At 42.4% G+C, this 15,774-nt stretch overlaps 1 protein-coding gene across 1 annotated transcript; it reads left to right on the top strand.

Annotated features, from left to right (window-relative positions):
• The first annotated feature begins 2,942 nt into the window (after window positions 1–2,942).
• rhbg (Rh family B glycoprotein) lies at window positions 2,943–15,189 on the top strand. Its single transcript, XM_068569010.1, has 10 exons — window positions 2,943–3,286; window positions 9,125–9,311; window positions 9,469–9,619; window positions 9,775–9,922; window positions 10,684–10,850; window positions 11,979–12,116; window positions 12,198–12,331; window positions 12,535–12,656; window positions 13,619–13,692; window positions 14,513–15,189. The coding sequence occupies exons 1-10, from the start codon at window positions 3,109–3,111 to the stop codon at window positions 14,588–14,590; spliced, it is 1,377 nt and encodes a 458-aa protein (XP_068425111.1). The 5' UTR covers window positions 2,943–3,108; the 3' UTR covers window positions 14,591–15,189.
• Window positions 15,190–15,774: the final 585 nt, after the last annotated feature.

Consider the following 15,774-nt stretch of genomic DNA (forward strand, 5'->3'; position numbering starts at 1 on the left):
ACGCTGCGATGTGAAGCATGCGAGGAATTGTTCAGCGCAATCTAACATCTGACATGAGCGGACGCATCACGGGGACGCGTCGTGTTTCTGCCATCACGAGACTGATGCAAGACTCCAGGCGTCTTCTGGCATTCTGCAGGATCACAAACAACTTGAAGGTCACGGGGTCGTGTTTAACATTTCTAATGATGCATTTCATCGCTTTTTGTTGTACTATAAAATATCACCGTGTGGTAATATTATCTCTGCAACCTTTGGATTTGATTCAGTGAAGTTAAATATTTTTAGTAATTGAGTTAGTGCAGATTTCGTGTACCGTAGGTTTAGGTCCGCGAGAGCCAAAAACGCCCTAACTTTCTTCCTGGATCTTGAACGCCTCTGATTTATCTCACAGTCGATTTGACACAATTGGTGGATTCTGAAGGTTGTAAACTTTCCAAAAAAGGTGCGCGAATCATGTGTGGCATCAAGCTAGGGATATGAAAATTGATATTTCCATAACTTGGCGAGCTCCCTCTCGAGTCACTTTCTAACATTTCTAATAAAGCTGCAGCTGTCGTCTCCTAATTTTGTAGCCAAACTTACTGACACTTTCTGTGTTTGGTTAAGATACAAACCGAGAGGTCAGAGGTCATTGTCTGAATCTGTGGCCTCCTCAGCTTTTTCCCCTGCAAGGTTGCACATGCACATGACCAGAGGTGCAGCGGGATTGGCTGAGAGGCTCAATGTGGGAACCTCAGCTCGGCTTGTTGATTCAGGGTGGAAGCTGCAACTGTCGAAGATGAAGCGATGTGGATCGAGAGAAGCTCGAGAGAAAAAGACCTGACGAGACTTGTCGGGTGGTTGTGGCTCGAGGGTTTTTGCGATCCAAAATGTGGGACTCAATTTAACGGGTTTTCCTCGTCCACGGCAGCTGCGTGAGTCAGCCGCGTGGACACTTGCCATCAGCACAGCAGTGTAATCTGAGATTTCAATATTTCAAACGGAGATGATGACTTTTATTGCTTCATGATGAAGCTGATTTGGAACGAATTAATGCTGATAAAAAACGCTCGTAAAAAATATATATTAATGGGATCCCTGCTGGTACAAAACCACGAGAAGGTTCTCTTAAAGCGACAGTACGCAGCTTTAATGGGCTTCACTAGCTGTGATTGAAGGGAGATTGTTCATAGTGACAGTTTAAGTTTTAATAGCACAGAGGAAGAAGAGACATCTGGCTTTTCACTGTTGGTTTTAGTGAATTTGCTTTTTAAGTTTTTAAGAGCAAGAAACTCACCGAACACACAGATTCATCCCTTCATGGTAAGATACACGCTCCGAGTGTGAGTGGATTGCTGGACATGGAGGCGACACGTTGGAGGCTGGTCAGACAGGATGCGGAGCAGACCGACTTCAAGGCTTCTCTTTGACGCCTGTGCTCCCAAACACCTATAGTTTAAATTCCCCAAAACCACAACATAACATTCCTGCCATGCAGGTCTGTCACCTTGCTGGAGAAAGAGACTCAGTCTCTGCTGATGGAGGACGCCGATACGTTTGTGAGTGGCGTCTGTTATCAAAGCGCTCGAGCAGGAAGAAGAGGAGTGAACTTAACCCTTCAAAGATCGGCCTTTCAGATGAAACCACGGCCTTTTTTATCATCCCGTTAGAGGCACGGCCACACCTGCATCCTCTCCATGGGACTGCAAGGAAAAGTAAACAGTCTCAGCTGTTGTGGTTTCCTTAACTCAGTTGTGTAAACCTCTCAGATTGGTTTCACCCAGCTCGCGTAGCGATGCGGTCGAAAAATAATTCACCGTAATTCCGTCGAGGGACAGAAATAAAGGCGGTTGGGTACAAAGATCAGCCATCTTTCAGCCGGCAGACATCTTTTCCTCAACCTAGATAAGTGGGATTTATTGCCTAAAACTAACTAAGTTGTTTCCTGTGAGGACAGACGTCACAATCAGTTCTGCAACATACATCTTCATATGGATAATACAAATCAATAAACTATTGAATATGAATAATAAACTCCGAGAACAAAAAGAAAAGTAATGAGACTAATGCTGTGATTATAATCTCGTTAAAAGGGGCGTGGCTTATGAGCGTCGCTTCTCTCAATGAAAAGAGTCGGTGAATTTCACCAACTGGTCTGATGTCACGTTACCGTTTCCTCCATCCACCATAGAAATAACCACTAGTTCTGCTTCATACTTGTTGTGGAAGTCCTACAAATGTCTGAATATCAAACTCCATCGTGTCTGGGTTCATATTATTATCCGTAGTCTAACAACAGCGTCTGAATGAGGGTTAGGGTAAGGGTTAGGGGCCGCCATCAGCGCTGCTCAGGAGGACCAGCCGCAGTTTGATTCAGCGGTGACGACGGGCGGAGCTTCTCAACGCTGATTGGCTGACGCAACTCAGCGGAGTTAGGGTATTTGAACTCACGCAAAAGCTTTTTTGCAACTTATCGCGTCTTTGCATTGACTTCACATGGAATCTGGTCTGGTTCAATTTATCCTTACAAGCTTTCGAAAAAGATGTTCCCAACTAAAACTGCTGACAAATTACTTGTACAAGAAAGTTATGATGTCAATACCATAAATTATTTTGCATTTACTGTCAAACACGTGCAGATTGTGCGGCAGCTGTGACTGAATGACAGCCAGTGATCGACCTCGAGTGAGAAGTACTCAGCCATTAGTATCGAGTGAAACTCATATTTACACTAGTTCTTCTCATATAGTTATGAATTGATTGAAAGTGAGCAAAAGCACTTCAGTCCACCTTAAAAAGTACAGTAGCCAGGGGGGGCGGGGCTAAAAGTGCCTCTCATGCATTATTCATGTGGGAGGCAGGTCCAGTAGGTGTGAGCCAGTAAAAACACATGTAAAGCCAGCTCTGGTGTCTGTCTGTCAGATGCTTCTTCTTTTTCTTCTCTCACCCTCACACACACACACACACACACACACACACACACACACACACACACACACACACACACACCAGCCTCCTGTCTCTGCACCGAGGACACTGTGTGTGTGTGAGAGAGACAGAACTTTTTTGAGCTGGATCTTTAAAGCCCCTCTCATCCCCTCAGCTCAGCCTCTCCTCAGGAAGACCATGACGGACGTGGCAACCAACATGCGGCTGAAGCTGCCGATCACCTGCTTCATCCTGCAGATCATCCTCATCATCCTCTTCGGCGTTCTGGTGCAGTACGACCAAGAGACGGACGCCAAAGCGTGGCACAACCAGAGTCACTCGGACTATGAGAACGACTTCTACTTCCGCTACCCGAGTGAGTGTCCCGTGGATGTGTGGAGGTTCAGGGTCAGAGGTCACGGCGAGGCCCAAGGGGCTTTGGTTCCCAGCCTGCGTCTGAACGTAATAACATCCTTTAGATGTTTCTCAAGAGCATCGGCTAGTAACTTGTGCAGTAATGTTGCAGATTGTGTTTGTGATGTACAGATGAGCTTCATGGAGCTTTGATCACGTTTTTTAAATGGGGGAATACAGCTAATGTATCAATTTGTCCGCAAAAAAAAGGCATTGACTACCATCCCATAAGTTATATATTTATTTATTTAATTACAGTTTTTTTCGTTTGCTAAACGACAGCAGGCACGACTGGAGTCACATGTGCAAAACTCTAACTCCAGTCTGCACAGCAGCAGTTCATGTGGACCAAACTCTAGTTTGTTTTTCATTGCTTGAACACAGTTTTCAAAACTCTACACACTTATCCCATGACTTTAACCACAACCCGCACAACACTGTGGATTTACAGCACTTTGTTCAAATGCTAACACACTGCTGTCAAAACTGTGAACACACATTCAAAACAGAATAGATTTCAGCCTCGTGCCTTTCAAACACTGCTGATTGCCATTTCAGCTGGAAGGCTAAGCAGGTGTCTTGTTTTAGACTTGTTAGTGAACACACACACACACACACACACACACACACACACACACACACACACACACACACACACACACACACACACACACACACACATATATATTACAGTATATATAGGTAGAGCTCAGAAAGACTCATTTTGGAAAGAATGTCACTCTTTTCTTTGAAGAAAATATTACTTTGTATGAAGTCACTGAAATATTTCAAACTGTAAAGATGAACAGTTTGTATTTTCTGTGTTGGTGTTTGATGCTAGTGTTTTTACTCTGTGTGTTCTGAGTGACAGTGTGTGTTATCTCAGTGAGGGTTGTGCATAATGTTTGGCTGCACTAAACGTGTTTAAATGTGTTAAGAGTTGTGTTGCTTGGAATGAGTTTTGCAGGTGATATGAACTGTTTAGCTCAGGTGACTGTTGGTAGTGCAGACTGTAGTTAGAGTTTTGCACATGTGACTCTAGTTGTGCCCGCTGTCGTTTAGCAATCGAAAAAAAACTGCAGCCAGTCGAGAAATGTTGACAATATTTGGGATGTGTTGAATGTCGACGTTACTGAACCAAAAATGTGTTTCATAAATATATTTCATATCAGTCTCAGATTACGCCTGCAGAAACGCACAATAACATTGGTTTATGTTGTGAAATGATTGGTTAGCTTTACGCAGCAAACTACTCTGTTAAGGTAAGAAAAAAGTAGCAATGGAACAAAACAATGCAACAATGTATCAATGCAGCATCACAAAACTTAAAAACGTAACAATGTAGTGTAACAATGTAGTATAACAATGTAGCAGAACAATGTAGCAGAACAATGTAGCAGAACAATGTAGCGGAACAATGTAGTGTAACAATGTAGCGGAACAATCTAGCGTAACAATGTAGTGTAACAATGTAGTGTAACAATGTAGCAGAACAATGTAGCAGAACAATGTAGCAGAACAACGTAGCGCAACAACGTAGCGCAACAACGTAGCGCAACAACGTAGCGCAACAACGTAGCGCAACAACCTAGTGCAACAAACTAGCGCAACAATGTAGCAACCTAATAGAGTATATAAATAACAAATGCCGAAAGCTGACTTTCTTACGTATTGTTACGTAATGTTACGTAACATTACGTTAGAAGAGTAAAGTCAATGTTTATTTTATATATATAGTTCACAAGTAAACAAACAGCAGCTTTTACATATATATCAAATATCAGTAAAGTAATGTAAAAAAAAAACGTCAGGTCGCTTTTTCTCACCTTAGAACTTTTGTCTTTTGGCGTTTTGGCATGAAATCTTTCATGTGTGTCCTTTTTAGCGTTGAAGAATAAACAATCCCCTTTTACTGTATGTTCCTAATAATGCTAAGTGAGTCTCTCTAACACTGACATGCTTTCCTCTTTCACATGCTCTCTCAGTGATTTTTACAAAGCTGTAAGTATGCCCCTTCAACTCATTCACACATTCAGGGTACTGATTGTTACCTCGTCGTCGTTCTGTGGGAAGAGACGAGAAGCTGCTCAGCTCTAATTGGACGGGTCCCATTCTTTCTGAGCGAACATTTCACAGAGATGTCTTCCAGTCCGCTGCCGTCCCACAGAGGCCGATCCGTCGATCATTAACGTCCTGATTTATGTGGATTGATGGTGTAGAAAATCAAGCGAAAACACAAGGTGTTGATTACTGGCCGCAAGATGCTCATTACAGCTTTCAGAAAACACATTTTCTATCCTGTGAAAATGATTGTACACACAATTTCAAGCTGCTTTTCTGTAGTTTTTTTTAACCCTAATCTTTGGTATGATCTGCCTACAATGACTTCATAGCCGTGTAGTGTGATTATGTGTATCGGTTGTGACAATTTGCGTTGGATTTTTATACTTCAAATGTCAGAAAAAACATTTAGAAGACGACATCATCGAACCACATGCTTAAAAGATGTGTGATAATTATCAAAAAGCAAAATACAAACCGTTTTATTTGCAAACAACAACATTTAGTTTACATTTCTCAGTTAATGCTGTTTTCAGTTGTGACAAAAAGTCATTAACTCAAAGTTCCACCTTAAGAGGTCAACAACTTGAGGGCTGGTGGGCGTGTCCTAGCTCCTTAGGTCTAAAGTTAAGCTGGGCGTCTCCCTCTTGCCCAGGTGTGTGTGTGTGTGTGTGTGTGTGTGTGTGTGTGTGTGTGTGTGTGTGTGTGTGTGTGTGTGTGTGTGTGTGTGTGTGTGTGTGTGTTTCAAATTCAAACATACTTACATACAGTATGTTCGAATTTTGACCGTTTTCAGCGTTCATGTTTTCACTCATGTCGACATGATTCAAGTGCGAAGAAAAAATAATTCACAAGATATTATTACAACAAACATTGTTTTGCCTGAGAAATAATCTGCATAAACATGTTTTCTGATGTTGCTGCAGAGACACAACTTGCTAACACGCATAATCAGGTTGTGAGATCTTCTAAAAGAAACACGAAATTCAGGTTCATGTCGAAGCTGCAAACATGATCCAGGAAGAGTGGTTTGAATGTGGAAAGAAGAATTCACAAAGCGAAGATATCGCTTATTCACAGGTTTTAATTAAAGCTCTTGAAGGGAATCAGCAGCCTCTTGGTTTGTCATGCAGACTTTGATGTCTTTAAAAGTGTGACATTTGACCTCTGGGCCTGAGGTTGACCTCTGACATACCTGTTTTGAAAGTGCGGTATTTCAGAAGACTCTTAAAAGGAAAAGTGTGCAGGATTTGGAGCTGTGGTTGCAGATTGCAACCTGCTGAATACCCTGCAGCACGTTTCTCTCTTACCAGTCTGCAGTGATGTGAGTGATGTTCAACTACGTGAAAGTATCTCTCGAGAGCAAGTGTTTGTTCTTTACCCCTGGTTTTACACTGATGAAAACATTATGAATATCATATTCCCAATTTGCTAATGGATTCCCTGAAATGCTGCACACTGGCCCTTTAAGAAAAACTACCTTTTTGATTGTGAGAAAAGTGTGTTAAGCTGTAAAAAAAAATATTTTGGCCAAGAAATTGGTGGATTTTTACATTGGAGATTAACACTGGAGTGATAGCTGCTGGAAATGGGCCTCTATACACCGATGTAGGTATTTCATTATAAACCAGACGTTTCCACCTAGAATAGTCATTTTCCACATTAAAAATGTATAGTGTGTATTTCTGATTCATTGAAAAAAACAGTGCTTTTCTTTGAAATATAAGAACTTTTCTAAGTAACTCCAAAACCTCTGACCTTCAGCACAGACGTTCGTGTTCCCCAGAGGACGAATCATCGGTTCATCTCAACAAGGTGCAGCCGAACTAAACGACCTTGCCTGTGGCGAGATGAAGGTCAAAGCGACCATTGTGAGCAGTTCGTAGAAGACAAGATGTCTCCAACTATTCAACCGAGCCCGTTTCTTAAGACGTTATGAGACAACGGCGTCGCTCTCCAAAGCAGCCATTTGTCTGAACGGACTATTTCACACAGAAGGTCACAGAGGGTCTGAGGTTGGAACAAACAACGGCGCAGAGTTTAAGGTCCAGTGGGTTTTAACGGCATAGTGGGACAATCTTTAACCCGACACCTTCGCTCGCCGTCACGGGAGATGGAGCGGCGGTCGTCTTTCATGTTTTGTGTTTACGCAACCGCCATCCGGCATCCTCACACGCACACCTGGGCTGAAACCTGTACAACACACAGACGAGTTCACAGGCTGCTGGTTATCTGAAAGGCGGCCTGTAAACCCGCCGTGCGGCGGTGGTCTCAGTCGCTGTGTTGTCTGTCCTCTGCGTCTCTGTGAGATAAGACTGGCGACTGAAGATATGCTCCACATGTCTCCCTCATGCGGGTTCTCCATTAAATGAAGTTCCCAGACAACTAAACTGCTTTCTCAATTACCCCTTAACCTTAACCTTTTTTTAATGGTGAATTATTGATAATAACATTTATTTACAGGCATTTAAAGACTTTTGGGGAAAATGAGTTGTTATAAAATCACTTTACATATGAAAAGACAGATGTCTTTATCTATTATATTTATCTGCACATACTGATAATTGTTCTGAAAATCAGAACTGTTCTAAGATATAATAACACTTTGAATGATTATCACTAAAGATCTGAGGGTCACTGTGCATGTCTGGACATTCATTAAAAAATGAAAGACTTTTGTTCCTTTCACTTATTGAGGGAACATATAAATCTCTCTCATTTTGTGTAAATTCTTGGCCTCAAAAAATCAAAAACTTGAGCAAAAATTACAATTTTCGCCCTAACCGATCAAACCAAATGAAACCAAATGAAACCAAATCATTCATTAAATAGATATCGGTGCATGCAACTGGGCCAAAATGCCAACGGGGACTCTGGCAGCACAGTCCAGGTCCCCATTGACCAGTTGTTATGTAACTGTGCTGGTTCACAGAGCGACGCTGTGTTCAATGACAAAAGCCCTCCAGGGACTCAGCCATTGGCAGCAATCAACTGTTTTTGTTGGAGGCTTTTGGAGGAGCAGCTCTTATGAGGTTGATCTAAATGACTCCTTTAGCCAAAAAGCTTTTCATTGAAAAAAAGTCTTCGAACAAGTTGGTGAACATTTATTGTTCACCTTTTAATAAGTATCACAGTAATTCATCATCTTTAAGTCAGAATAAAGGGAAGGTAGTATTGCAATAATTGTTTTTGATTGTAAACAAACTTATCATTTTTTGTACTAATGTTGCATTCTCAAAGGTAAATGAAAAGTTACATTAGAGTCAATTCGAGGTATAATGGTCAATTAACCCATCGGTTAAACGACAAAAAAGTACGGCAATTCTTTTAAAGCCAAAATGACCTAAGATGACGCCCAAAAAGCAAGTAGGCCGTTGTTATTGTACACCAAATGACTTACAAATTGTCCTTAATGGTGAAACATTTAAGATGGTCATCTATAGAGAGTTGAGTTTCATCTGCAATCAATCAGTTATCTTGCTTGTATGTTTCTTAGGGGAGTAAAACTAAAACTAAAACGTTGTGAGGACTTCAAAGTAGTGGGCCCAGGACGCAGCCCTGTGGAACTCCACTTGTTTTGGTCGATCTGCTACGGACACTTCAGACTTCTGGGTCCATGTTGCCTCTCCAACACATAAAATAAATAACAATAAAAGGCCACAAGTAACACAAGGCACTGGTCCGCCAGGCCCTCCACAACCTCTGTAATCTCAGCCGGTGTTTATCTACCTCATTTCAGGTTTCCAGGACGTGCACGTGATGATCTTTATCGGCTTCGGCTTCCTCATGACCTTCCTGCAGCGCTACGGCTTCAGCAGCGTGGGCTTCAACTTCCTGATCGCAGCCTTCTCCATCCAGTGGGCCACGCTCATGCAGGGCTTCTTCCATGGCATGCATGGAGGCAAGATCCACATCGGCGTGGAGAGGTACGTGGTAAACACGCTGGCCATCTATGAATGCATGAATGCCACTGACACGTAAACAACAGGCTGGACAGGTTGCTCTACTAGTTGCCTTTCTTTTGGTCTCTACCCTGCACACGATACTCTTGTGATGTTTTCTATCAAACTCTGTGTCTTTTAGCATGATCAACGCAGATTTCTGCACCGGCGCTGTGCTCATCTCGTTCGGAGCTGTTTTGGGTAAAACCAGCCCCGTCCAGCTGCTGATCATGGCGATTTTCGAGGTCACGCTGTTTTCTGTCAATGAGTTCGTCCTGCTGTCCGCTCTCGGGGTGAGCTACAACAACAACAACGACAGATATAAACTATGGAAGTAATGAGCCAAAGATGTCCATGTGACGTCTGTTGTGTGATCTGCAGGAGGGTGAGAACCGAAGATAAGAAAAATGTCTTATCGCTGTCAAATATATCTAACTTTTTCTTGCAGGCTAAAGATGCAGGAGGCTCCATGACCATCCACACCTTTGGAGCCTACTTCGGCCTCATGGTGACCCGAGTCCTGTACCGGCCCAACCTGAACAAGAGCCAACACAGGAACAGCTCGGTGTACCATTCTGACATGTTTGCTATGATCGGTAAACCGAAGCTTTAGTTTTTTCGTTTTACTGCCCTATAAGTGTGAATTATCCACATTGCTGTGTTTCATGTTGGTCAACAAGGCCCATTCCTTCTAAATGTAGCCCCTGTCCACTCCCCACAATAAACTCTCTTATAACAAAGCGGACCCCACATTTGATGCTAAAGCTAATGTTCTTTTTTGCGGCATGCCCCCTTTTCCTTCACCAACTCATAACATTTGAAAGTACCTATCAGCTGCATTATCTTCCTCCCCTTGTAGTTTCTAGGAGAACTTGCCTCATAAATTGCCAATCATGTGGTTGTTGAGGTCTTCGTGGTGATTGCCGTCCATTATGGGTGGTTGAGAAAGGGGTTGCCCAATTTTCCCAAGGCACATTATTACGAAATATCAATATCTCAATGGTGGAAAAGCCCATTTGTCTAAAGACAAAACAAACTGTTGTTCCAAGGGCCATCCACAAATACACACAAACAAATGCACATGGCTAATTATTATGCAGAATGACAGCAATAGTTTTGATACCCTTTTAACCAGGATTTACCAAATATATTCCTCACTTATTCATCACATCTTTCATGTGCAACACAAGTAAACTCAATGGATGACCATGAACTCCTCCCAGAGACAAATGGCCTTCCCAATTTTAGATTTCTTCTAGCCAATAACTGTCACACTGGCTGGAAAACATGTCGACCTTATGCATCTTGAACCTCTTCTGTAGCAATGAACCCAACTGAATGCTGCTGTGCTCCTCAGGCACCATCTACCTGTGGATGTTCTGGCCCAGCTTCAACTCGGCCGTCACGGCTCACGGAGACGACCAGCACCGCACGGCCATGAACACCTACTACTCCCTAGCGGCCTGCACGCTGGCCACGTACGGCATGTCCGCCATCACGGCACACGACGGCAAGCTGGACATGGTGAGGTCACTGCTGATGTTTTTCTTCATGTATCAAACCATATATTTCACTTGTATATTACGTACGGTGTTCAATACATCCAAATCCAGCAGTTTTGGGGCTTTTCTTCTCGTAAAACAAGCTATGATCTACAGTTTTATATACCAATGGCTTAAACTAGAGATGGTTTGGTAACATCCTGCAGGGTGGATCTTATCAGAGTTCAAACTGGTGACAGAGTTACTCAAAAGATAAAAAAGATGGTGGATGTGTTACTTGAAGACAAACACTCCACCCTCCCAACATAGAAAATGTGCGTTGTGGTTCATTCCCACGGAAGCTCAATCAGAGTGTGATCGCTGTCACCAGTTAATCATCCTGCTATGCAGGTGGGACATTCCTGTGCTGATAGTGATCAGAGAGGGAGCGTCGTAGAAAGGAGTGTCTGTAACCTGTACAGCATAGAAACAAGCCTCTAACGCCTTTTGCAAAGTTTTTTTTGCAAAAGTTTTTTGCAACATTTTTTTGCAACGTTTTTTTTTTCAATGTTTTTTATGTAATTATTTTTTGCAACACTTTTTTGGCAAGGTTTTTTTTGCCAATGTTTTTTTTCAACCTTTTTTTCGTAATATTTGTTTTGCAACGTTTTTTTTGACAAAAAAAAAATAATTTAACAGGTTTTTTTGCCAAGTGTTTTTGCAAAAAATTTTTGCAAAGTTTTATTTTGCAACATTTTTTTGGCAACATTTTTTGTTGCAATGTTTTTTATGCAACTTTTTTTCCAACATTTTTTTGCAACATTTTTTTTGCAAAGATTTTTTTTGCAACGTTTTTTTCTTCGCATGTAATTTACTCGTGCAAAAACATTACTGGCACAAAAAATTTACTCGCGCAAAAAATTTACTCGAGCAAAAAATTTACTTGCGCAAAAAATTTACTTGCGCAAAAAATTTACTTACGCAAAAAATTTACAACGCTTTTGCTGTGAACGCAGCATAAAAAAATAAAAGCACAAGTACTCAAATGTTAATATTTTGAGGTGAAAAATCCAAGATTCTGTATCACAAAACCTCCCATGAACTGTATGTATTCGCTCCACATGCCGGCGTCCCGGGTGCAGAGAGTTTCAGGCTTCTCTTCTTCCTTCAGGTGCACATCCAGAACGCCGCGCTGGCTGGTGGCGTCGCCGCAGGAACCGCCGGTGAAATGATGCTGACGCCGTACGGATCCATGATCGTGGGGTTCTTGGCCGGCATCATCTCTGTTCTGGGCTTCAAGTACCTCTCGGTGAGGAAGGTCCAGGTTTCAGGATGAAGACACGAACGGTTCTGATTTAATTTAATATTCAACTCCTCCTCCTCCTCTCAGCCCATCCTGGAGGACAAGCTGAAGATCCAGGACACGTGTGGCGTTCACAACCTTCATGGCATGCCCGGCGTCCTGGGCGCCATCGTGGGCGCGGTCACCGCTGCCGTGGCAACCACAGACGTTTATGGAAAAGGGTGAATGTTTACGATGCTTTTGATGTTTTGATGTTGTGTTCAGAGTGTGTGTAGAGTTTGTAGAGTGTGTGTGTGTTTGTGTGTGTGTGTGGAGTGTGTGTTAGTCACAGATGACCCCTTTGAGAGATCTCTGCTGTCTCTCGTTCTTGAGTCACAAACATCTCTGTTGTGGTTGTTGTCGTTGTCGTCGTTGTGTTTCTCAGCATGAGCGACGTGTTCCCCGACGTGGCGAGCGGAGACATCGAGGCGTCCTTCCAGGGCGTCCGTCAGGCCATCTCCCTCGCCGTCACTCTGGGCATCGCGCTGCTGGGCGGGCTGATCGTCGGTAGGTCTTCCTCTTCATCTTCCTCACTCAGTGCGTTTACATGCTGGTAATAATTCGAATCTTGCTTTAGTCGGACTATGCTCTCTCTCGGGGCAACTGCTGTTATCCGAATATACATGGCAGTGAATAAATCGAATCATTGGCCGAATGCATGTCATATCCGATACGACAGGTGGCGCTGTTTTCATTACATGTAGTGGTGATACAGCCATCTCCGCTTGACCTCTTCACTCTTCATAATGGAGAGAACCCCGCTAGCTTCGGTGGTTGTCGGGGAGCTAGCGCAGAGCAAACAGGGAACTAGCAGCAGCGCTAGCTGGCTACATCAGGGAGCTAGCAGAGACACCCAGCGAAGGTAGTATCGGCTCGTAACCCGACTTTTACGTTTGTTTGTTTCTGCCGGCCGTGACAACTTATCGTCTCTTTCGACTTCCGGGTCACGACCTGGGAGGGCGGGAGGGAGGAGGCGGCGGGATCTTGAGCATGCGCACAAACGCATTGTCCAGTTCCGATCCGATTCAGCGTATACATGCAGCGTTATTCGAATTATCAATCGAATCGAATCGAGTTATCCAGGGGTGTTAATCGGATCGTAGTCGGACCGCAGTTATTCGAATAAAGGTGTTTACATGAACTGGATAATTCGATTTTAGTCGGACTAAGCCAGTTATTCGAATCCATGTAACCGCACTGACTGATGAAGAACATTTGATGACACAGTTAAACAAAAGAGGTTAAACCCGGGTTTAAAATGGCAAAAAATAAATAATAAAACTAATAGAGTTCACCTGGAAACTTTCCCAGGTGATAACTTATAATAAGAAAATAGTTTTTGTGTTACACAAGTTATAAATGAGGTTATGAATGTGTTGTGAACAAACGCCTCTGCATAAACTCAGAATACTGGGAATATCTGTAGGACTGAAAGAGTAAAGTTGTATAAATGTTTTCTTCTCCTTCAGGGTTCATCTTGAAGATCCCCATCTTCGGCGCTCCTTCAGACAGCATCTGCTTCGAGGACAACATCTACTGGGAGGTGAGTCACCTTATTACACCTTTATTACACATTTAATACACCTTATTACACATATATTACACCTTATTACACCTTATTAGGACCTTTATTTAGTGACAAACTACTTCTCTCTTTCCCAGAATTGTAGGAAATTAGTCGGAAAAACTAATTGTTGTAATCTTTCTTATTATATTTTCTAATAGTTTTCCCTCATGAGTCATAGTAATGAACAGGAGAAACATACACACTGTTCAAATAGTTCTTCATAATTAATTTTGAGTGTTGCATGAGAGCCGACGACCACACGGTGGCGCAGTCGCACCAAGATCCACCTGCCCAGGTGCTGGAGCTGTCTGACCACCAGGGGGCGCAAATGCACCGCAGCCTCCTGGATGATGTCATCTAGGTTTCCCCCACAATATATATATATATATACATATATATATATATATATATATATATATATATATATATATATATATATGCAGACTAGATTTTTTTGCTTTTTCTACTATAAAGACACGTTTTTGTTACAAAGGAATTTAATGAAAATAATTGTATCGACTGAACTTAATTTCTACACATAAAAGATCAATTAAATGTACAAAACAAATATTATCACAACCGTTTAAAATGTTTTTGTCCCATCATTCAAAAGAAAAGAAGAATATATTGATTTCTGTCCATTTTCTTTCTTAGACCTTGAAATGATAAATTATTCTGACAAGCGGCTTCTACGTCCTGTAGAAAACAGACGGTGATGAATCGTGTTTATTCTGGAAAGATGCAGCGATGCTGCAGAAGTACAAAGACCTCACACTCGCTCTTCTGTCTGTCTCAGGTGCCGGGAGAAGAGGAGAGTCACGGGGATCAGCTGACGGCCGTGAACACCGAGGAGGCCGAGAAGCTCAACAGCTAGACGCACACACACTCACACACACTCACACACACTCTGAGCTTCTTACGTCCCGATGGCACTGCAGTGTTAAACTCATTCTGTTGTAAAACAATATGTGAATAACATACAGATTTACCAGCATCGTGTTCACGTCAACTGCCAAAAGTTTGTTTTTACGTGTAAAAAAACCTTCAATTCTCATGTTGTACTCTGCAGACGTAGAAACACACACTCAGTGTGCAGGTTGTGCAGCGCTGTGGCCACTAGAGGGCGAGGTGGAGTCGTGTCTGATGGTTCCTCCTGAACGATAAACCAAAGACAAACGTTCTCCTCCAGAACCAGAACCTCCATCCAGTCTGAATATGAAATAAAACATTTAATTTTTTTTTTTTTAATCACTGTAAACCAATTATGTTTTTTCCTTAAAAATATGGGATTTTATTTTGTTTTGTAGGTGTTTATCTCCTAATACTTTAGGGTTGGGATTTTATTAAACTGTGTATTATTACATAGAAATATCAGTTCAGTACCTTTTTATATGAATTGTTTGTTGGAGCAAAAGATAGATTTTTAGATTTTTTTAAACATTTTCTTGCCTTTAACTGATTGGATGAAACAAAAATTAAAAAAAATATTGGATTTTAAATTTTGGCAAAACAAATTGTTGTGTGTTTTGTGTTTTGTCTCATTTAATACAAAAGTGTATTAAGAGGTAGTTTAAAAAATCACAATGTTAACAGAAAGAAACAACAATTTAAATGAAATAATTGATCATTCATGTTTTTGTTCTTTGTCCTTCGTAAGTCGGTCTCAGGATTCGTCACGTGACTCATTTCCTAAAACGACTGTAATCACGCCGCCTGATGACGAGACCTCCAGTCCTTATTAGCGCCTTGATGCCGGTGGAGCAATCACAGAGGGAGGGGGGATGCCTCCGCTCGCAGGTGGGGTTCCCCACATCCCCCCGCCTCACTTACACGCTTTCACTGTCGGGGGTCAGGCGGGTGGAGGGAGCCGGGCTCCTCCTGAGATTACGGGCTCCTCAGGGCCCTCGTATGGCAGGTGATTCATGCCACGAGGAGGACGTTTCATTCATTTCACCTGGAAGAAAAAACACTTCTCTCATGACTTCTGAACCACATTCAGTCTGAGCGAGAACATGGAGACGAATATTTAGTCATGAAAGATGATCGACCACAACCACA

The sequence above is a fragment of the Clinocottus analis genome, unplaced genomic scaffold, assembly GCF_023055335.1.
Source record: "Clinocottus analis isolate CAN_PGR_092001 unplaced genomic scaffold, fCliAna1.0.p SCAF_9, whole genome shotgun sequence".
NCBI classification, from domain to species: Eukaryota; Metazoa; Chordata; class Actinopteri; order Perciformes; family Cottidae; genus Clinocottus; species Clinocottus analis.